At 37.5% G+C, this 25,104-nt stretch overlaps 1 protein-coding gene across 1 annotated transcript in view; it reads right to left on the bottom strand.

The window, feature by feature from the left end:
• CELF2 (CUGBP Elav-like family member 2) overlaps positions 1-25,104 on the bottom strand; it is a 385,790-nt gene that overhangs the window by 296,237 nt on the left and 64,449 nt on the right. The window contains exon 2 of the mRNA XM_074869739.1: positions 19,967-20,002. Coding sequence (XP_074725840.1) covers positions 19,967-20,002 — 36 coding nt within the window. The remainder of the gene's footprint in view (positions 1-19,966; positions 20,003-25,104) is intronic.

Here is a 25,104-nt window from a genome sequence, read left to right as displayed (position 1 = left end):
GATGGGACTCATCAATATCACTATCCATTTTCAGGTTTTTTCTAACATCTGCTTGCAATATCTAAGCAAAGTCTCTGGAGAATCATACAATCATTTTCAGATGCTAGTACACTGAAAATGAGGATTTTAAGATCCCAAGAAACATTAATGTCATGCATCCTAATAATACAAACATTAGCTCTGCTTTTGACTTATTCACATTACAGGCTGTTAAAAAGACCTGCTAAGATTGGTGCAAGACAAAGCAGTTGGTTTCGTTCTTTGAAGCAAGGGAACTTCTGTATTCTACAATAAGGGTGGCTCTGAGCAGAAAAGCTGGTTTGCTCCGTTTGTGTCAGGTTGATGAACCAACTTTCTAGGAACATTCAAGAAAGAAAAGCTTGAGTAGAAAACCTGATACATTTTATATCCTTGGGGAAAAACAATTTTAAGCATGTAATGGCAATATGAATCCTGGCTGACTTATCCTGAAAGAAAAACCAAAGAATAATGCTGTACCAATCGCAATCCTTCTATGGCTTATATGGCCCTTGGAGACTTAAGCAACTAAAATCGTCACTAACAGTAGTTGGCCTGAAAATGCCTTTCTCATTCATAAAAACCAGCGCAGTTCAAATCAGCAAACTTTGGTGGCTACCTTACTACTGGATAGGGAACATTCTGAGAAGCTTCACTAACCATCATGCAATTCATATGTTACTCGCAATCAATTCTTTTTATTGTTTGATATTTACAAAGTACCACCAGTGTTCTGCACCAGCAGGTAAAGGCATGAAGAAAAGTTTCTTGTCACAAAGAGATTGCCATTTAGATACACTGTGTACTGACAAAGGAGAGTGTAATGGGAAGCAAAGAGTGAGCAGAGTAATTGAATGATGCATTTAAGCATACATTTTGTTATCTCTGTGGGGTTTTATGTTTGTTTTCTTCTTGACTTATTGAATTCGGTGTTCATACTTTTCAATCATTCATTAGCTAAACAGTTCTCTTGTGGTTTGCCTAGATTAGGAAATGAGGACTGGGACAAGCTAAAACTAGGAAAAAGGTGGGTATTTTGTTAAGCGGAGGCAGCTCACATCACTTCTGGAACACCTCTTGCTACTTATTAGCATTTACCAGAGAGCTGCCTGATGGAGGCTATACTCCGCAGAATTAGTTTATTCTTAACACCAGTCAGTGAAGCCTTTACAGACAAGATGGTTTGCTGCAGACATTGCAAGTTGGCCAGCCAAACTCAGCCAACCAAATCATTGGGATTTGGAACATAAAAAGAATATAGGCAGAATCTGTCTAATTAACTTGACAGATCATGGAAAATGGGTGATTCTTTTAGCATCTGTCAGTCCATTAGAAATTATTCTGTGAGACAGCATAATGGAAAGGAATTATGGAAGGTTTGGGTTTTTTTTCCCTCCTCATAAGGACTCTACATGTGAGTTGGTACAATCCATTTCATATGACTTTGCTCCTCTTCAGAGAAGGTTTCCACTCCTGAACCACTAACTCAGACTCCCTGTGTAGTAATGCCTGTTTTTCTCCATTGACTAGGAATCCATACAACCTATTTTAAATAGCTACCTGGGAAAAGTTATTTGGAAAAACGCCTGCTTTTCTCTACTGACCATAGCGGAAATACTGAATGGCCAGCCCAGATGACGACATCTGTAGTGTTGATGGCAGTATGCAATTACAGCATGTTTAGGATTCATCTAATGTCTCAATCAATACTCCATGGAAAACATGGATCAGCAAACGTTACTAGCCTAACAAATGCCAAATCTACATAGACCGTTTCCAGTGTAGGCATCTGTCACTTATTTAGTAAGTATCAACAAGGAACCTAGCGATGAGAGAATGTTTGAAATATGCAATGTTAAGAAAACAGGTAGAATTAAACTCACATAAAGCATTTAAAAGATTCCGAATATTTAAAGCAGGTAGCTTTACAGACGGACTTTACATGATGCTACCCTCATTTAAAGGAAGCTATCAGTAAAATGAAGAGGTTGAGCATGTAGACCTAAGATGACACGACTGTCTTCCAGCTAGGTCAAGAAAATATTTACAAGAATGATTTTATCGCAACAATGTAAGTAAAACTTCTCCCTAGCAAGGCAAGCAAAGATTGCTTGCTATATGGCACTTTTATTCTATATGAAATGCAGAAAAAAAAATATTAGGAAATTTTACACGGATATCCTTAATTAGCCAATAAAGTTGTACTTGTGGCTATGGATATTATAATCTCTGGGGCAATAATCACATCTCCCTGTGTGCTTGCTCTTACTGGGAACAAAAATATCTTAACCCACCAGCCTGACTCCGGTCGGTTTTCTCCATCCCATTATTGGAATATTATTGCTAATGAAAATAGAAACTAAATTCTAAAAATATAACCACAGTGCACATTCAGGGTCTCCAAAAGCAGACTGAGATCTTGTTAGTCAATATTATTCCTTCCTGTTGGAGCAGAAACCTAGATAATTCTTACATCCTCAGAAATGTCAGCTCAGGTTCAGTTCTGACTTTTAAACACCAGCGATGCCCAAGCTACCTTTTCACATTACATTCGAGAAGTGAGAAGTTTTCAGGACAATACAGGTGATTTAGATACAGCTTAAAATGGAAGACGATGAAGTCACCTACATTTATATTCGATGCTGATGTAAACCACTGCATATAACATTTCCAGTCACTACACACAAATCCGTCTGGACATTTGGTGGACTTTCCTGGCCATACTTTGTTTCAGGGGCCAATTATAACTGACAAGGTGATTGTCATCTTACGCGAAGAGGTCCTTAACTAGTGCATTAGACTGTCTAAGTGGAAAAACAAATTTTAAAAAAATTCTTATACATTCTTAAATTTATATTTAGGATAACAGTGTCCTTTCAACTATCCTTGCAACATTTTATTTCAGCTACACCCAGAAGTAAATCAGAAACCACAGCTATTAGAACACGCTTATCCAACAGGTTTGGGGCCTCTTCTTGGAGAATCAGTTTAATTAAGTGTGGGGGATTTTTTTAATCTCATTTCATAACACTTTGTTTTTTATGAAGAGGAAAAAAATAACTTGCAAAACAAGTATCCCACATTCTGAAAGCTCTTTTTGGAACATATGGTCTTATCCTTCAGAAATTATGAGTTCTCTTGACACAGGCTGTGACAATCAAGTTGCATATGAAGTACTGCTATATTATAATTACTCAGTTATGCCAGGCTTTTCAACAAAACTTTCCCAGAAGTTCCTGTCACTCAAGTTTGAATGTGCATTCAGAGATTTGAAGCTTTAATGAGCCTTGATCAAGTTAAGTAAAGGCCCCACCCAGCCTGTGAAGCAATCTCTGCTAGCTACGCTGAGTGTCTTGGCAATAGTTAGCCCCAGGCAATGAAATACCAAGTCTCAGGCAACTTCCAGAGAATTCAGAAAGCTTCAGCCTAGAAACAAAAGTCTCCCGTGATAATGGCATCAACACACTCCCATCTCCTGGGAACAGATGGATCCATCACATAAAGCTTTGTGAAACAAGAAACGAGCCAGGCTGGAAGCGTGGTACCATAGTACAAACTCTGCTTGCATTTCCTCAACACCTTCCTATAAAAAGACTCATTATTGACATTATGTTAATACATTTCATGGAGGTCACCTGATAGTCTCTTAACTTAATAATGGAGTGAATTTGGCTGGTGTATTAGCTGGCGCCCATGCGAGTTGCATTTTAAATCTAAATCTGAATTTAGTCCGGATGGAATTTGCATCTCTTCCAGATCAATTCTGTACAACTGCAAACCCCGTACTTTAAAGATCTGTGCCCAGACACTTTTCAGTGAAGTGCACAGTTTCTGATTTTGTCAGCTCTCTCTTTGCCATTCCTTTTCTAAAATCTAAAGCTTCCTCTCCCAAGGACGTATAGAGAAAAATAAATTTACAGTGATAAGCTCTGACAGCTCACTTCAGCACGGCAAATAGAGCTACATAAAGCCTATACATCACCCTAGTGAAATGTAAATACAGTTTAGGGCTGGGCACATTCAGAATATGCCTCTGTTCACAGACTACGCCCTAGTCCATGGACTGTAGCTGCAGAAAACAGTAAACTTTTCAGCCACCCACCAGACATCATTGCAGCAAGCTGGATCCGCAGATGGGAGCTCTTCATGGGTCAGCAGCCTCCAAACCTCCCGCTCCACAAGATGCAAGTAGATCTTCTGAACACACCAAGCAGATTAGCACAGAAATAATTCCAGCCTATGGCCAGATATTCATTCTGGGGACCTGCCAGACTTTCCACTCAGCCAATCCATTTTTAAAGACAGTGTCTTATTAGCGCCTTACAGTTCTTGAATTACTTTGCCGAGTCTTTCTAATGAGACAGCAATCTGTCCAAGGGTATTAAGAGAAGTAAATGATAGACCTTTACTTTCTGATTCAATTACACAGGTATATTAAAAGGTTAGGGGGATGGCAGCAGACTGTAACATAGGAAAACTTACACAGAGCAGTTGTAACCTACAATTCATGCAGGAACAGCCTTGCGAATACTGGCTTTTTGGCTTTACAGAGAATTATGATCTTTTCTCCTACCTCCCATAACAGGTAATAGCCACAGTACATTCACCTTCCCCTTTGAGTGAAACCGAATATAATCTTCAGCCCTATATTACAGAGCTTTCTGTATTCAAACCCTATCTAAACAAACTCAAAATATCTGCATCAGCTCTTTTTCTCCCATTTACATTTTACTGACCTCTAATTAAACCACTTCAGCAAGGTGCAATTTTTAAACACATTCTGCTTCCCAACATGCAAGCAATATCAAGAAATGACGATCACTTACTCCCAGGAAAGATAATTAAATATATTTCACTAACCAAAATATATTCATTAACATCTAATGTTCAAAACCACAGAACACATTCTCACTTTACCATAGTCTTCAATCCATCAGCCTAACTTGTGTGGATTGCCAAAGGTACCACCCAGTGGGATATGTACATCGCTACAGTTCCTCACCCCCTTTGTTATTTCAAGAAAATGAGAACTGTAATCCGAGCCTCACTGAAATGACGACAAAGACAACAGCGAAACTTTTCCCCTTTAGCTTCACCTGTCTCCAGCGTGGACTTTTCCATGGGAACCCTGTTGCGTAGGTGCCCTTCAAGACAGCAGTGAAAACAGACAGGAATGATTCATCTCACTCCAATATGGATCCGTAAAGGACTGTGGGATGAATCCCTTCACCTGAGAAGGTGGGGAACAGTTTCAAAGCCAAGTGGAAATAACACAAAACCCAGCAATGAGTCACGCAAGCAGGAAACCAAATGGAAACTCAAGATGTTTCCAATGGAAATGAGGCAATCTGGATTTTCATTTCCCTACTAAAAAGTTTAGAATTTATATTTAAATTTTTGATTACATGCATTTTCTCTCTTTTTTTTTTTTTTTTTTGCTGTACACACTTCCCATAGAAAAATAGCCAGAAACCTCCATTCATAGATGAGCTGCAAAGCAAAAAAAAAGCATCTTCAGTGGCAACCATTTTATGTAAAGGACAACAGAAAAGATACGCAGAAACTGAGAAACTTCTACTAGAAGATCATGGGCAGGACCTTAGGTTTCACCCCTTGTGTATGATTTGGGTCGATATGGTCCTGACAGCCTCACGAGCTGGGTCTTGCCTGCAAGGGTTGTGCACTTTGGTCATACCCCTGAGGCACCATGGTTAAAGCAGCACGGCCTGGCTGAATCGCTGCTTCTTGGAGAGATGGTCGGGAGCTACACAAGGGCATCTCAGTCCTCCAATGGCGCCCCTGAGGAACGGCACACAGCTGGGTTTCTTTGGTCTGTGGATGTAGTGATTTGTGAAAAAAGATTGTAAAAATCATTCCTAGCTGGCAATTTTCCCCTACCATCAGAAGTGCATTCAACATACAAAATTAAATGGGCTTTATTTCTCTTTTGTTTTTTTTTTTGTTTTGCTTTTCAGTATAGAACTATGTCTTTCCTGAACTCAAGCACTTCCCCAGCCTTACCCTGTCAGCTGAAATCTATCATGTGTCTGCCCTCCTTTTACCTCTGGTCATGGGAGCACAAGTCACAGGTTATAGTATTAATCCATGCAACCTCTGCCTAAACCTATGAGATTCACACAGGCTCTGGAAGAAACCACTCCAAAGCAGGAAAAAATCTCTGTGACACGTCCCTTTGATGCCCTCCATCAATCCAGCAACATTGAGATGATAACATATTGCGTTCAGTCACAAAAGAACATACTTTAAATAGTAGTCTTGTTACAAATTTGTAAACATAGTTAAGCAGCAATAATACTTCCCTTCATGCTTGCTTTTGGAACAGCTGCTGTCACTGTTGCAGACCATCTGCAGATAGGAAGGTAACTTAGCAAGTACCTTCAAAACCCCTCTGCTTAATGAGTAGGTAAGGAGTGACAATCAAAACCAGAGCTGCAGCAAGAGATGCTCGTGATTCTGTGTTCCCAGACTTCTCGCTCTTAGGACTAATTTCAAGCTTTTGTTGATGAATTGGACCTGGGTTGGTTGAAGCTGAGCCACTGAAGTCAGTGTTGCTGAGAACTGCCCTGCCACTTGTGAAAGCGTTTCCATGAGCACCACAGGGATGCAGTCTAGCTCAACCACTCTCTCTTTATTCTTTAAAATATCTTTGGTTTTATTTTTAAATGTAAAGATCAGTCATTTGCTCCGTCTGATGATCGCTCTCAGAAGATCTAAATTCACAGCTTGGCTTATTACCGAGCTTTCCTGAGTTTGGAAACAAAGTTCACCCTCTGGATTTTGATGCAGGGCAAGACATCCTGATGACTTAGTGGGGAATTCAGCACAGAGGAGCTCAAGGGAAGGAAAGGGCTGGGATGTGTAGAAAAGTGCTTGTTGTATGGGCAGCAGGAGGCAGCTCCACGCGTAGGAGGTGAGAGAAGGCAGCACGCTGAGAGTGGGAGAAGGCTACAAAGAAAGTCAGCTCTGAGAGAGGAGAGTGAGGAACATAAGGAATATCACAGTGTGTGGGATGAGATGAGAACAGAGATGTAGGTTTTCAGAGAACTTTAAAACAATTATAGGTTTTTACCATGGGAGGTTCTGTTTGAGTAGATCAGAGCACTTGCTTCCTTGTTACATGCCTTGAATTGGAGTTTTCTTTGAAAGAGCTTGCTAACACTATTCCATACTTTCAATTAACATTTTCTTTAAATGCTTTAAGATAGTTTCTAGATATATTAAAGACTTACTGATGAAATCTTGAATATAATTTACATATCTAAGTCACATTTGCATTCAATAAGAAGACAGCTTTCCAGTATGGAGCATGCCATCAACAGCCCCCTTTACTAACATCTTGCTGAATTTCCCTAACTGCATCATTTACTTCAAATTCAAAAGGCTACAGGTTTAGCTGAAAGAAAGGAGACAGTGATATTATCAATGATCAGGTATCTTTTCCAGATTTTAGGCTGATGCATTGCACAGTGTCATTTTTAACATGCACATAGTTCAGCCACCACTTGACATATCCTCAGGAGTTTTATAAGAGACAATAGTCTATTTTTTTAATTGAATATTATTTTCTGTTAAAAAGAAAAGGAGAAAGTGTTCATACCCTTCTTACAAATAAAGCACAAAGTGTAAGTATCTTTCCACAGTACATCTGCATGCTTCCATGGGGAACTTTTAATTATAAAATCATATCTGTTATCAAGTCTCAGCACCATAAAGCACATATGGGATATGTGATGAAAGCCCTTTTTTTTTTTTTTTGTTTTTCAATCAGGAAATACCAGTAAGAGACTGGTGTTTGGAGCAGATTTTTTTGGGAAAGCATATTTTGAGAATTTCTGCATGTAACGAAGACTGAAAAACATGGTGAGAGAAGCAAAAGATGACTGATGGATCGCATGCCTGAGAGCAGCAGCCCACTGGCGAGCATTACGCGGGCAGTACTGGACGCAGGAAAATCGTGTGCAACTGTCTCTAGTTACTCTGAGAGGTTTTTATGCAGGCAGAATATTATCAAATATGGGTTTGGTGGAGGTTTTGGGCTTTTGTTTTGGTTTGTGTGTCTTTTTGCTTTGGACAGTTTAATATGAGAAAAATCAGATTTGATGCTTCACCATAAGATTTATAGAGACCACAAATCTTATAAGCCTCTTGAAGGTCAGAAGAGACCAATTTTGATGGATGTAGAATACAGGGAAACAGAGAAAAGAAAAAAAAAAAAGTAATTTGGGGCTTTTCCTTATTTATTGGTAATCCTTATTTTCTTTATTGTTTTTGTGAACTCTAGTCATAATTCTTTAAATCTGTGCCTTATCTCACAGAATAAAGTTAATCCAAAATTGAATTTACAAAAGGAATCATGGTTTTGGTTCATCCAAAGAAAGCATCCCAACTGAAAGTCAGAAGAAAACTGGACATATGTATCTCTTGAAAAGGTAGAATATCAGCAGTTATAAGAGCCCTAAAAACCATAGAAAACAAGGGTATAAAGCATCTTGTTATTTCTGTGAAAAGAGGCTTGGGTAGCGTCTGAGAAGATTTTCCTGCAGATATTTCTTTCCACAGCTGCCTCTTCGCAACTTTTCCAGCCTGTCTTTCAAAGCAGCTGCTAGATAGTACCAGATGAAGAGATGAACCACTGGCTTCCTCCTGAATGAGAACTCCTTTGCTGCTGTAAAGATAAACAGCTCCTGTCACGTGTTTCCTATTATACACTACCCACTACCAAGGCCCCACAGCATACCACAAGTTAATAAAATATCACTGACTTAAGATCAAAATTTGAAAACCTGCATTAGACTCACAAGCCAGACTTGACTGCCAGATTTTCAACATCTGCCTAAGCTCTGATTTTTTCAAATGGGTGAATATCTAAAAGTGTCTGTTATGTCCCTGGCACTGTGAGACAAATTCATGATGGGAATTTATTTCCCATTTATGCCACATTACCTGATGAAGCTGCTGGAGAAAGTCAATCACTCACAAGATAAAATGGAAGGCAAGAAGAAATGAGGTAGAGTCTTTTGCTGCCTTGCTCTATCTATATGAGAAAGTAGAACTGGCAAAGTTTTTCTCAGTCCTTAAAGTAACTTTGTATTTATTTATTTTTTAATCACTTCGAGTACTTGCCATTCATCAGACTCACTGTTTTTACAGAAAAACTTCAAGCAATCAATCTAAAACCCCTGCATTAATTCTAAGAGGTTCAGAGACTGGAGAAGTACTGGGGTTGTGGCATGAGTTCACGCATAGCTCAGACAAATCAATATCCCCTTTAAACCACATCACTCTTTTTCACCTTGCAAGTTTTGAAATAGAAGATATAAGTTGCTGCTTTAACTGAATGTTTTTCTTATATGATTTCTTTTCCCATTTCTGCACGTGCAGTATTATCCTGGGGGATACTGTGGGGTTTTTTTTCCTGCTCCAGCTACTGAACTGTTATTTCCACAGGCATTCTCCGTAACACAGGCAAAAAGCACCACCACTGCATTATTTCTAGAAGAGAAAGCTAACGTGAAATGCCAATTAAAAGTTTCTGCTATTGCAAGTTCATAGTGTATTGAATACTTTCTTTGGAAGTAGGAGGTAGCTGTCAAACACACATCTCTGGACACAATTGTGCAGCTCCTCTGAAGAATAGGTCATGGGGGGAAAATCAATAAATAAAGTACCTTTATCATTAATCATTTTCTGAATTTTTAAATCAGCCAGAACATATACAAGTTGTATATCGAGTTTCTTTTGTTGCCACCTTTTACCTTGTCTTTCCACCACTCAGCATGCATCCTCTGCTTTGGTTGCACAAGTTTCTGCTGATGCCACAGCTGGCTACTGCACCGAGCCCAGAGTTCCTCTGGGGTCAGAGGTGCAATATCTATTCTGTTATTAGAGAAATTACTCAGTGCAATTCCACAGTTCAGCAAAACAGGCTTATTGCTTGTATGCACTGTGTGTGCATGCCTTAACAAGCACAAGTTTTTCTACTTCTGTTCCTTCATGGAAACATTCCTCTTTAACAGCTTTAAAAATGTTAGTGAGCATGGTTTCTTTTTCTACTTAACTTTAATGAGGAATTACTATCTTGCATATAATAAGGTTTCAAGGAGGTGGACTTCCCATCTCTCCTATAAATTCAGAAACAAAAACCTGAACTCTATGCTTTAGATAAAAACTGAAGAAAGTAACAGGTGGCTTTTTAGTAACATGATTACTTTTATTATTACATTCTGAATATTCAATGTTAGCAATAACCATCTCTTCTTGTGAATGCTTTTCCAAATTCAATTGCTTTATCCAAGTTATCTCTATTTATTTCTGCAGGGGCAGGACCAGGGAAAAGCAATGCTATTTCTGCAATATTTTATTTTATTTACTCTCAGTGAAAATGAGAAGGTCTTTTTTACAGCTGCACATCCTGTAATGTCAACTCCAAGCAATCAGCTAAAAAAAAAAAAACCAAAAAGCCCACAGTCACTTTGCAGGTTTAAAATAAAAAAAAAAAAAAAGAAAAAAGAAAAAAGAGAAAGAAATCAATTCATGTTGTCACAGTCTATCTAGAGTCATACTGTCCCCAGCCATCGATACAGAATGAGAACATCTGGGGATTCAATTACTCATGACATGAATAATAATATTTCATTTTTGTTAAATAAAACTTTATAGTTGCAGGAACTTCTGCTTACTTCACCATACGATCCTGGAATGAAAGCTACCAGCAACTGAGACAGCCACAATTTCTTTGACATCCACAAGTACATTGGTGCAGGGGCATCTGTAGCCCCAACAGAAAATCATAATAAAGAAAATAATTTTTGAACATCTAGTTAAAAGATGGGCTCCTCAGCTCCAAGCCCTAGCAGATTTCCTAAATGTCAGAGCCACCCTTTAAGAACTTGAATTAATAGCCTGGTTCAGAAAAGTGCATTTGCCATTTGAACCAGTCAGTGGCACCTGCAGTTGTTCAGTACTTTTGATTAACCCAAACTGTATATCTAAATAGCATTAGAAGCCATTTAGGCCCTTATTTTAAGCTTCCACTTCATGATTCTCAGTTCATCTTTTAAGAGGGTGCTACCAAAACAGAATTTCTATGCATATATTCTTTCTTGATCAAGTAGAGCTGTCTACAGTCTTAGTGACAAAGCTGGGATCAAATCAGAGATGATATTCATTTCACAGCAATGAGTAAACAGCAATACTCATGCTAAAATTGGACTGACTTGTGCAATCACTTTGATATCAGCAGGACTATTCTCCAAAATTAAGAAAGTGAACCATTGTGAAATTAGTATCTAAAAGTTCAGAAGCAAAATAATCAGAAAGGGCTGAAAGTCAGGTCTCTATTTTTTTTTTTTTAATGTTAGGTGAAGCCTAGTATCTTGTTTTCCCTCCTCCTTTCTCCATGGACATTCATTAAGGGTAGATTATGGCAATGAGATATGATTTGCATCCACTCTACATCATGGCTTTGCTGATCAGGGCTTAAATGTTCCCTGCAGAAAACGGTGTGAAAGCTCTAAAAATTCCAAGGGTCTGAATGAAAAATATTTTCCATTATAGCCCAGCTAAGAGAAGCACCGTGCTGGCACTTTGCTGTTGTAGAAGTGCTGTGTAGGGTACAACTTGCAAACTTGCAAAACACTGGGAGAACGTACACAGAAAGTGGGGTAGGTCCTCAGTGGCTCCAAAGAGAGTTACAGCACCGCCACTGCTCCAGACACATGAGTTTGGGGCTCACAGTCGTCTGCTGCTGACCACAGAAAAGCTTTAGGGGCTGCCTGCTTCTAATGGCAGGGCACAGATGGGAATATTTGCATCATCTCACAGGAGGAATTTGAAGTCAGCACCCTCAAAAAATAAAAAACAGTCACCAATTACTGCTTGCAGGTCTTGTGTCTGGCTTTATGTAACGTATCTAGTCCCACTGTGATCATTGCCTTTTAAAAATGTGCAACATTTATGGACTCCAGTAAAAATGTTTTTAATATAATGTAGATGAAGTATAAACTGTTAACCTTGAACACTGGGGAATGTGCTAGGTTCTTGTTTTTTTTTTTTTTTTTTTTTTTAAAACTTCTCTAAATAATTTACCACAAATTGTCTAAGATTTGCTTGTAATTCATAGCAAATCTTTTGGAATCGTTCAAAAAGTTGCAATTCTTGTAAATGTTACAATAGCTATTATTTCATAAATAAAAGCTATGCTCAGAAGGCAAAGAACATTGAAGAGAGCACTACACTAGAGTCTCTGCTGTCCTAGGGGTATTGGTGTGGGTTTCCTGACACTGTCCCATCCAAGTATGTTAGTACTGCTTTTCTGGGACCAATAGTAAAGATGATCCACAAAAAATCCTGTATATCAGCAGTTCATTTCTAACCATTTATAAAACATATAATGATATAATATAATTTAATTTAATATACATTATATAATAATGCATATACCATAATATATGATACGTGCCTTACCTATGCTGTAGCAAAGGTACTAAGGGAAAGTTTCTCAACTCTGCCATGTTAACAAAACTCTCCTTGACTTCAGTTGCTGGTCTGCTTCTCCAGAAGCTGATGTGTATACACCTTTTTTACCCCCCAAATGCATATTTACATCTGAAGTTATTCCAAGTTTCATCCTTTCTACTGACTTTCTAAATAATGTTGTTCTGATGATCTTAAGTGTTAAAAAAAAAACCCACTTAAGCAGAGGATACACACAAATTACCGACTTGGAGCACAAATACTTCAACAGAGCTGGGAAATAAAGCAAGGAGAGGAAAAAAGGCTTTGTATTTTAAATTGGTTTCCTTTGCTGTTTCTCATAATGGAATGGCCTCTCAAAATCCAATTGTAATGGTCCCTTTCTCTATCTTAATTCAAACTGCTGTTCAAAGGCTCATATTTTGTGCAAACCCAAGAAATACCATTCCTGTGTCAGTCAAATGTTCTCCGCAGACCAATGTAAATTTAACTTAAACCAGTCAGATATTTCAGCATTATTAAGTGGAACAGATAATGAACCTAAATAACTGCTCCATCTTATTAGTGTAGCCCTCATATACTTTCCATTTTTCTTCAAGCCCTGCTGCTTAGCATTCATACTGCCTGATTTGAGACTAAAATTAGATTATAGGAATGCGTGCTTTTTACAAGAGGTCTTTTATTTGTTCCATAAAGTATTTAGCACTCTTTAGGCACTGTATAAATAAAAATAATCACGATCTTGGAATTCACCTTCAGGAATGGAAATGAAGAGATCTGAGTCCTTTAATTTCTGCTGCGCATTATCCTCATTGGGCACGTTTGGATGGCAGTGCTTTGTAAGATGAGTTAAAAAGATGCTTGGAAGTCTGGTAAAGGTGAATAACAGAAAAAAAAAAAAAAAAGAAGGGAATATGTATCTAGTTTTAGAGCTTTACAATAGGGAATATAAATAAAAGCCCTACCAGACTTTTAAGATAAAGGTCTGCTGTCAAATTCATTAGTGTTTGTGAGAGATGCTAACAATTGCTGGTGAAAAATTGTTGTGGGTTCAAAACCCAGGTCACTGAGTAAAATCTCTTGCACTCATTTTAAGATTCAAAGGCTACATATAATTAGAAACCATTTCGAGACTGTGAGCTGTGATTTCTGAGGACTCTGCACTGTGAGAAGAGCTACTGCCTTCTGGGTCAGAGTCTTATCAAGTCCAACAATCATTTTTGTCTGACTTTCCCCCTCCTTCCCAGGGTCTATATTTAGGACTTAAGTACCAAATATCGAAAGTTTTTTTGAGGTTAAGCATGCCAATGTCCTCAAAACTCCAGTAGGCATTGGCTTACATCACTTGGAACTTTAACACTTATAAAACTCAGGTTGCTAAGATTCACCTTAAATTAAAGCTATCATCAGGTGAAACATCTAGTCTACATTTTTCCCTCAGGCTCCACTTTCAGGCAATGGAGAAAGAAAAACAACTCCCCAAGGTTATTCACCCTGTCCTGAGATGAGGCACCTATTTCTCTTCATTTCTCCCCTGGTTCTTTAGACTGAGGACTTTTGTGATAGCTGAATTTAGGCAATGTGAATCCTGCTATTGGTATCTTAGTAATTTTTGAATGCAAGTCATCAGTAAGCACATATGGATAATCACCTCTATGCTCCTTAGACTCCTCTTAAGATTTTAAAAATATCTCTTCAGAAAGGGATCAGATTGCACATAAGTGTGTTTTAAGATTAACATTAGCTGTAAAAAGCATATTTCAAAATGGATGTAAAACAACAAAAAATTGCCAACAGCTACTAGAAGAAATAACTCCATGTCACATTTTAATGATATTGAATCTTTACTTCGAAAAAATAAAAATCAGAATAGTGGAGAGACATCTTGTGTATTATTTTCTAAAAAACCCCAGATTCACTTACAATAACATCAAACTTTTTACTATCGCAAATAATTACTGTAATTTATATTACAGTACCTCAGAAAGACCAAACAACATCAGGGTATTCCTACACAGCACATACAATGGGTAATAGGCAGACCTGCTTGCAGTACAGAAAAACATCTCAAGGGTTAGATGAAAGAAAACAGTATTTAGAAATAAGCATCTGAGGCATAGAGAAAGGTCAAACTTAAGATTTTTTTTTTTTTTAAGGTAGTGATTAGTTAAATTCAAGTCTCGATGTAAAATAATGACTTTCCTCAGAAAATAGCAGGCATCCAAATTATGGAAAACCTGCTCTTTAAGACAGTTGAATTGAGAACATTTAAATATCGAGGGCTGGAATCTTTTTCTTTTCTTTTTAATGATGTGGTTTCAGAAAAGATACACGATGATATCATTTCCAAAGACTAACTCTGGTTAGCTGCATATAGTTTGACATTCAAGAGATTTTAATGTTATCAGCTACCACTGCCTGCCACCTGGGATGAACAACATTTTCTTGACCTATTATTTATATACCTCTAAATGAAAGTGAGTTTTTGAGAAGGGATTTGGAGTTGGAAAACAGAACTTCTCCATTAGGAGAGAGGGTCACAAATGGACTATGCCAAATCCCTGCTTTATTTAAGGGAGAATTAAACTTCAGTATATATATAGGTAAGGAAAATTCTGTTGTAGATAGGCAGACACACATGTATGGTGGATGGGTGTTCAAGCCTGACATGACTGGCAAAGCAGCACTGGTGACATCCACAGTATATGAAACATGAGGGGTGAAAGGTATAACCTGGTGTTCTCAGAGTGAGAGAAATTGCTTGGCAGAAGACCTCAACTGAAAAAGAACCAGAAAAGGAAACACAGAAGCTAACCCCAGCTCCCACCGTCCATGCAAAACCAGGGAAGACAGCAATTGAGATGTCAAGTAGGTCTTTAGTCCATGCCCCTGTTACTGTCAGGAAATAATCCTGTTCATTTTATAGTAATTAAAATGCTCATAGGTGTTTTATTAACTCACTCTACAGAGCCACATAGATTTTATAATTCAAGCACTTACAAGTAGTTACTTGGGTTAGGCTGTCAAGACAGAAATGATTCAAAACCTTGTGTACTTAGCTCCTTCGAAGACATATCATTCCCTAACACAATGGTATTAGAAAGACTGCTGACAGTTAGTGATCAAGAGATTTCATTTTGCTTGTCATATGGTGGGTTGTCAATTCTTCTTTTCCCTTTAGATAAATGCTTAGTTGCATTAGATTTAAATAATGGTGAAGTTGCAGGTTAACATTTTTCAAAAGTACCAAAGTGACTTCAGTACTTAAATTCTATTTTCAAAATGCTGTAGACACGTAAGAACATAAGTCTCTACAGTAAATGCAACTTAAACATTATTAAAGAAATTTATGGAAAGATGAAGAATAAAGCCCCAACTCAAGAGGGCTTAAAATTTGTACCCTACTCCAGACCACTGGCTTAAAATATATAAAGTTTGCAAATTATTACAATTCTAAGACAAGCTAAAGATTTAAATTTCCATTTTGAACATACTTGGTTGTTTTCACATCAATGTATCCATGCCATTATATTCGATTGTAGATTTCATCCTACCTTTCTGAAAAGATTTCTAAATGACAGTTTTAAGATGGCCTTTACCTCAAAATACAGCTTCTCCTGAGTTATGTTCAAGATTTAAGCAGGGCTGCAGAGATCTTTTTTCCTATGAAAAATACCTATGCAAATTTTTCTCATGATTTTTTTTTTTTTTTAACAGTAAATAAGAACAGCTTAGAGGAGGAAGTGACCACTTAAACTTTATTCCCCCCCATTCCTGAGTGAAATGTAGGATTGAGCCACCTCATAAAAGTGTAAAAGTGGCCCAGATTTTACTTCTATTGTCATTACTAACCTAGTATTAAGCAAATAAATAATCCATGCGGTTAGTCTATATTTAAAATATTTGTTCTTCTTCAAATATAAAGTAACTTTCACAGAAACAAACAGAAGTGGCTAGAGACTGAAATCATTCCTTTGATATTGAAGCTGAGTATTTTCTCATTTAAGTGCCAAACACCGTCTCCCTCGTGCCCATAGGGCTTTGCACTGTGCTCGAGCACTCCACCTCGCTAATTTACTGCTCCCCTCCACTGCTTAGCTTGGATGCTGGTCTATGAAAGGATGGTTACAAGCTTCGGTACCACAAGATTTTAGGAGCTTATCTTCATTCATTAGTTGTTCTGTATCAAGTTTAAATGGTGGATTTCTCAAGTTAAGCTATATTTCTTCTAATACTTTTAGTTTGGTCTGTTATTGCAGGTACCATCTATGTGATGTGGAGAGCAAACACAGTTTGAAATAGGATTGCTGTAGCAGCTATAGAACATCTAAAAGGAAAAAAAAATAGGCCAGACCTTTATTAAATTTTAAAGTATGCCTTCGCTACACTCTTGTAAAGATCCAAATAGGGTATTCAAATCTCTAGAGATCACCACTATAATTTCTTTATCATGTTCCATTTAAAATTTAATTATGTAGTCTACAACAAGAAGTATCTGAGTACTCTAAATAGGTCATGCAATGAACAACTTAATATTATAATAAAGTTTTCCTTGTGAAGATCCGTCCTTTGATGCGCTGTTGCACACAGAGAGCCTTTCTTCAAAAAAAAAAAAACCCACAATATACATTCATAGATATAATAATGTCATTTAATATAAAAATTGTAAAGCTTCTTTACCATATTTTAAGTTTAAATTTTCAATTCCTTCTCTAGCCTGAGCTTCCCAAAATCATCAGAAATAACTGGTAAATTAGAACTGACATAATATAACTGTGCTGAATATTTTTGTATCTTTCCACAGACAAAGTTAATCTATTATCTTTCCTTCTAAATGATGCCCACCAACTCAGATTTTTCTACTTTTACCTATCAATGATACACATTCTTCAGTAACAAGAAGTAAGGTAATTCCTTCTTCCTCTTAAATATAATAATTAGAGAAAAATCAGCAGTATTTCATGGAAAATTACTATATTAAAAAGTCACCATTTACCAAGACACTTTGTTATATTTGTGTTTTTTAAAATCCACATACATAACCTCCCTTGATTACTATAGAAGAACTGAAAATATTCAAAACTATTCTCTTCTGTATCTTCTATTTACAGGGCTTTCTGGGAACAAATCCCTAAGTTCTCTTCTTGAATTCAACTATGTAAAATTCAAAAGGGCATTTTGAGAAAATTTTTCATCTTTTTTTTTTTTAAATGGCAACAAAAAATTAGTGTCACCAGTGCCTAATATTCTGATTACAGACAAAATATTCTGATTACAGACACATCTGCTCACACTTACACTGCTTGCAGTGAAAACCCCTCCACCAAGTTTATGAATGTTTGAGAAGGATTTGGTCAGTCTTGGACACAAATATATCCACAAGTCATTATTGCCCTGAAAAAAGGCATCATGTTTGCCTGCACAGATGAGAGTTAGATTTCTAGCATTGCAGAGGTTTTTTTCTGCCCTATAGGACAAAATACAACAAGCACAGTGACTATGGGAAAGCAGTTATTAGTTTTATCATTTCAGGGTTCAACACCTAAAATTTTAAATGCTATAAAGTAGTTGCAGGCTAAAGGTGAAAGAAGATGTGGTGTTGGTGGTGAAATTAGACTGTTTCACTGTTATGAATTAATAATAGCAAAAGGGTTCACTTGAAGTTTGAAAGAAGAACAAAAAATATTAGATTAATACATCACAACATAAGATTAAAAACCCAAAGGAACTGCTTGTTTAGAGAAATGCAGGAGCAGGTGAATCCCCGAGAAGGCTGGAGGACTAACCAACCTGCGCACAGCTGTAAACATTTGTTTTAAATCAAGACAAGATCATTGGTTTTAATATTTATAACACAATTACAATGCCTCGTGCACATTGCTTGTATAATCTGATTTTTACTTGCGACATCTTGCCACAGTTGAAATTAAAGCCTTATGGTAATAATTCAAAAAGCACATTCAGGCAATCATTAATGGCAAGTATGAAACCGGATGTTTATTCAAGCAACTATATCTCCCATTTTAACTTTAATTTAAAGTGAAATTCATTTCTGCAGTACAAGAACTTCGTGTTTCCAGTGTATTAGTCATATAAAACCTAACCAATTGGGGCATGCAGTCAAACTGGAAATATTTTAACACTAAACCCAGTAAAAGATACAGCTAAGCATTGTTATTGACATTTCTAATCAAGGAGACAGCTGCTCTGTTTTACTCTTCTTCATACATTAAAAAAAAAAAAAAGTAATTCTTTTGTGATGAAGATGAATAAAATCTTTGACGTGTCAGGCAGTCCTGATCATTGGTCAGCACTTCAAGAACTTTGTAAAATTTCACCAGTGTATTTGCTTACAGAACTGAGGATATCAAGTGATAATAAGTCATAAAACGAAAGGTGTCTAATAAATGAACAACTGATATAAATCATGCAAGTTTGTACCTATAGAACAAAGTAATATGTTAGAGGGGGAAAAACCATCACATACAATGAAAATCTACATTTTTACAGTTTATCAATACAGATAAGCCACCTAATATACACCATAACACCATAAAGGCAGACATTTTTCTCTCCCTTAGAAGCAGAAATAACTTGTATGTATTACCATGCTTAAAGAAAACTGAATTTCTTGAAGAAATACTCTTTTTTACATTATATATTGTATGAACTACAACACTGGTATTAATCAGAGGATAACAAAACCTCCCAAAACCATGACCCCATTAAAACCCCCTGCACCTCAGAGAAAAAAACTGGTGGCAGAAGATGCACGAGGACTGAGAGCACCATTTTTTTTGCTCACCAGCCATCTCTGCTAAGTGACAGGTTACCACATCAGATTTTTTTTTTTTTTCTTTTCTCTCCACCCTTTTCTCTAGCTGCATGATTACGGCATTTTATTGCGTCCTCTGACAATATGTAGGCAGGTCTCTCTTCAAAAGCCTTTATTGCAGCCTGGGAGTCTTGTCTAGTTCTATTATTTTATGAAAAGCTTTTTCAGCATAGAACAATTTGGTTTAAGCTGCTTTCCTGTTTTCCAATTGAAAATACCTTAAGATCATAGTGTTTTTTCCTCCTACCTCCAAGTTTCCTTCCCCTCATCCCTCAGGTGAAATTTAAAGCAAAAGCCAAACCACCTGCAATGGGTGTAATTGCACAGCTGGAAGAAAGCCACATCTGGGATTTTTCTCATCAGGTGCACAACTGTGCTAAGCCTCAAAGCAACATCAACATGTTGCTTTAAGCTGTGTGGTTTTGGCTGCACCAGTATTTCACAGTCATTTGTCTGTCTGTGGCATGCAGTGTGTGTTCTCCTCTCTGCACCCCCCTGTTCTCAGTATCCCAGCAGTTTTCCTTAGGAAAAGGATCATGTTCTGGCTCAAAAGGTCATGCTTCTTTCATCACCTTCCAGACACCGATACACAGATGCAGTTTAGAGCAACTTGCTTACCTTGGTAATGTTCCAGATAACTCTGTGGCAGTCTCTCTGAAAGACACAAAGTGAGGAAAAATTAGCTTGTGTTTAAAGAAGCTATAAAATTTTAAAGACGTCTTTATATTGCTTATATTTTATAGGAGTGCAGACACACACTCAGAGCTTTATATGCAAATGCGTCATTTGCAGATGCGACGTCCACATGATCATATACACAAGAATGTGAAAAACAGATGATGGAGTGTGATCTAAGGATTTCATCAGAATAAAGTTCTCAATGGTTCAATTACTCATTTTTTAGGCACAAAATTATCACTATTTCAAATGCCAGCACTGTATGATCCTACATAGCCAAAACGTAGCAGTGGGCCAATTTTCCAGTGGAAAAAGTTCCCTTTTTTTAGTACTGCAGCAAAAGCAATATATTAGACAGATTTATAAGCATGTCATGCACTCAAAAAACCACCATGTTAATGTTAAAGCTTCTTATATTGGGTTTTAGGAAATAGATATTTTGCAAATATGTGATTTTTGATCCAATTTACTTGTTTGAGTCTGTTTTGTGAGTTTGCAATTTGTTTGAGGGAAACTGAGTGTGAGATAGTGCAAGTAGGCTAATGTGGCTGGTATGTCACATTAAAGCACAATTAAAGACATTATCATTACCTATGTACACAATCCTTAAAATACATCCCTGATCTACCAGCACTGTATGCTCCTCTCCAAAGCATGTTTGCTTAGAACTTATCCAAAGATCAGGAAAACAGTTGAATATCTCCATTTCTCCTTTCTCGCCCATGTATAAGACCTTAAAAAACACCACAAGGAAGCATAAAGGGGTTTGTTCTCCTACACTTGACCAGAGGTCCATCTCATTTCGCACTTTGATTGTCCAGTTATGAATTCTCTGTCCTATGTTTAAGTTTGCTGCATGAAAGATGCCTGGTTAGTTCATGCCCTATTTGCTTCAGTTCAGATCCAAATTGCAAAATTTCACATCTGTAGCTTTGAAGTTATGGTATGGGACAATTCTCAACATAATACTGTCTTCTCCTTGTTTTCAGCTGAGGAACAGAAAATCCTTCCATCCACTTTTACATACAGGGTGAAAAAAAAAAAAAAAATTTTTTTTTTTGGGGGGGGGGGAAGGTGGGTCTCAAAATCATCCCAAAACCGTGGATCTAGTGATCTGTAAGTATGGAACCAATATATTTTTGAAGGCTCTTGTAGAGCTTTACCATGTTCTGAAGCCCCCCCCCCTTTTTTTTTTTGATGGGGCAACTACAGAGTTATTATAGTAAAAGCACAAATTCAGAGCTCTTCTTTAGTTCTAGACCCCCATGCTTTTTGGTACTATGGGAACTATGAGCAGGTACAGGGGTCTTGTTTTTTTATTTATTCCTTTTTTTTTTTTTTATTCAGTGTCCCACAGTGACACCCAGGCTTTTTGCTTAATGGTTACACTGGCAGTTGTAAACTCATTACAGTGTCAGAGAAAATAAAATGGTCACTCTGAACATGCATGGCTTTGCATTTTCATTGAGTCTATCTTCAAGCTATGCAGTTTGCTGGTCACAGAATGTTGATTTAAACTGCCCAGTGTTTTGCTTCAGAAGGCACGGAGCACAACTGTGTTCAGTGGTTGCAAAGAAGAATAAGCAAAAAAATAAAAAGAGGGCTCACACCCTTTTCTTGCATACACCATTCAGCTACAGACCAGCAGATGCTTAAGCCCTCTCAGAAGAGCAGTTCCCACCCCAGCAGAAGCAGACAGGTATGTATTTAGCAGGTGCCTGTAATCAACAACATCCATGATATAAATGACATCAAAGGTGAGAGCCAGGAGCAAGAGGAAAGAAAATGAAATTAGAGTGGAGCAATACAGACTTGGTTTCTATGGGGTAATTTGATACACCTATATATCGTAGATATTTTATTTTCATTAAACTCCTGCCTATTGGTATCATACCACCTTATTTTTCAAGCCCTACTCATAACTTGCACAGCTCAAAGAATTAATATGATATTTTCTGTAACCTATCAAAGAACTGGATCACTAAATGGCTCCAACAATCCAGAAGTTTTTCCCTTTCACCACTAATCACAGGCATCATCTCCTTTCATTGAAATGCTTTTTTTTGGGAAAGAACCTGGACTAAAAGGTCAAGCTGGGGTGTTTCTTTTTCTTCTTCTATAGGGACTCCCTAGCCTTTAGCTACCTATTATCACTCTAATAACAGAATACCACAAACATTATTGCTTTAGGGTATGGGAGAACATTTTATAAAATAGCAGTTGCTCATCCAGCTTAAAGAGACAACCAGGCAAATTGCAGGTGGGTATTGCAGGAAGCATCAAGAAGCAGAAGAAGCTAAGTTTAAAGGAGGATGTTAGACTGGAAACACAGTTAGCTTCTCAGCAGAGCAGTGAGTGACAGATACATCTAAATTTCTCAAGATTTAAATTTTTGTTAAGTAGCCCTCTCTACAAGAGATGCTGGTCTTACGAAAACAATTATTAGATAGTTGACACCATGGTAAAAAATCTGAATGTGATCAGAATGTTAAACAAAAAACCTGAAGGCCTTTGACATATACATTTTTAATGTAATTAATTGTGTTGCCAGTTTCACATTTGGTCAGATCAAATTCCAATTTTAAACAAAAATATGTAAGGTAATGACTTTTGAAATACAGACCAAACTCAAATAAAACTCTGAAACTCAGAAGTAAAAGAGGTGTCCAATTACTTCACAACTATCAAAAAATTTCACTGTTTCTCATCAAGTCAGTAAACATTAAAACCATATAAAAAAACTAAAGACCCCTTTAGATTATTAAGCTAAAAATATTGTTTTCCTAGAAAACAAACACAATTATCCCTGCAATCTCACTGGAAATAAATGGTACATGGACTGCTGAAGATGGTTAATGTCCACTGTAAGTGTCCTATAAATATCAGGAATTGAAACACTGCTCTATAAATATATTTCATGAGAGTTTAAAAAAGAAAATCTTATGGAGCAAATTACTCATCAAGAAAACCCTCAAAGTTTATTTAAAGATAATGGATACTCATTCTGCAGTATTTCAAGAAACTCAAGCTAGACTTATACAACCAATTTTCAGATCCCTAGTACTCCTAAATGACACATACAATAAATATAACTCATAATTTACTGTATCTACAGGGAAAAAAAATTCTTGGATAAAAACAAGAGAAGAATAATACTCAAAGGGAAAATGAATATAAGACCATGTATTTTCATGTCCTGCCTATGATATGAAAGGATGACCTTGAAAAAGAGTGAGGATGGAAACCTAAATGCTTCATCAGGACTGCCCCAAATTCCACTGAAATCAGTGCCAAAGCAAATAGGATAAGCTAATGCACAACAACGCTAAGGACAGAGGACAGGGCTAAAGATCCTGGAAAACCTGTTAGGTGGAGGATGACATTCCAAAGTGCAGTCGCAGCATTTCCAGGAAGGTCATTTACAGTTTCCTAGCATTTTGTGTTCAGCCACGCAGGATGGGTCTGGGGCAGTGCGGTCCATACATATGGAAGTTGAACGTGCTGTTGATGCCACGAGGGTGCTGGATGGGAGGTCTGCACCCCAAAATGCTACCCCGCAACATGTGGTCTTCCATAAAATCAAATTGCAGATTTACAAATTGTTCATTAGACCTATGAGGAGCTTTCGCCCACTGAAGAGGCTCTGAACATCTCCAGAGAGGGCTACGTAGCTATTCTCAAAACCCAGAAAGCCAGTGTGGGCAAACCAAGCACCACCACACATTTTGTCATTTCTCTCTACAGGCTGATAAATCCTTCCCATAGGATTGGAGTAGGATGCATACCAAAGCAGAAAAGTATAAATATTTTAGTCAAAACCTTACAGTGAAGTGGAAGTGGGAAGATCTGCATAAAGATCAGCAAACAGACTTTATTGCCTATTAGTTTTGTTTAAAGAAATTTGTTCAGGAAAAATCTTCAGAATATTTGGAGAGTGTTGTGTTTGTATTAAATGTTTTGTTCACTGAGAAATCATATAGTGCTCTACTCTAAGAGGCTGACTGGCAGCTGTTACTCACCTACATGTAGGGTTTGGCACAACACAGCTCTGAGGTTTAACCATGCAACTTTTTTGTCCGGTTTAATAGTCTACACTGAGCTTCTGCAGAGATGTATACTGAGGCACAAGAGACAGGACAGGGGTTTAAAGGGCAACTGAGGTAATCTTATGTATATTCTACTAGATGCATGCCAGGAAATTTAGCAAGTACTGAGTTCAAACCATGCGAGTCAAGACTATGCTTAGAAACGGTTTTTTTTTTCTGCAGGATCATGACCCCTAGTGATTTGGAAAGCCTTAGGTCTCCATCAAGAACAATTTTTGTTGTGTAAAGGAAAGCATATGGATTCAAGCTAAGCAATCTGTCGGGGTGCTGGGGAAGATGCAAAAAGAAAGGCAGCAACACATTCCTGCAATCGTGTCACTGTTCTTCCTTTTTCCATCTCACACTTTGGGGTGAGGATAAAGCCTGCCTACAGCACACGAGGCACTTGAGGATAAGGACATAAGGATAAGGGCGAAGCTGAAGAAGGGATCTGTATGGTGTGCTATTAAGAAAGCAGCACAAATACAAGCAGAAAACCCCCAATATGCAGAATATAGGAGTCTTCCAACTTGTGAAGAGAAGTGTCCAAACCCTGAGGTCATGGTTGTAGTCATCGGAGCCAGCAGTCATCATTTCAACCAGGAGGGTTAGAAGGTCCTGTCTTCTCCAAGGACAAGTGACCATGACTCATTTGGTTCCCTGGGATGTGTAGCAGCAGTTAGTTCTATCACTTATGCTCATTTTCCATGAAGCACAAAAAAATCCCAAAGGTTAAGTTGATCTTTCTGGTTTGGGTGAAATTTTCAACCCTTTACTAAACAGAGTCCTATACTGGACACAAGCATTAATCAAACCAGAAAGGATATATTTGTGAACAGAAAAAAGTACAAGTTGAAGAAAAAGAAGTATTTGAGAGGGATCACTCGAAAAGCTGTGTATTTTTCCAGGAATATCCACTTTGGGCATAACCAGATATGCCAAGTGTGCTGATAAGGTGTGTGTAACAAATTGCAATAATGTTGATAACTAAGA

Source organism: Strix uralensis, chromosome 5 (genome assembly GCF_047716275.1).
Source record: "Strix uralensis isolate ZFMK-TIS-50842 chromosome 5, bStrUra1, whole genome shotgun sequence".
In the NCBI taxonomy this organism is placed as follows: domain Eukaryota; kingdom Metazoa; phylum Chordata; class Aves; order Strigiformes; family Strigidae; genus Strix; species Strix uralensis.
Note: the sequence above shows the minus strand (reverse complement) of the source record. Positions and strands in the feature narration are given on the sequence as shown.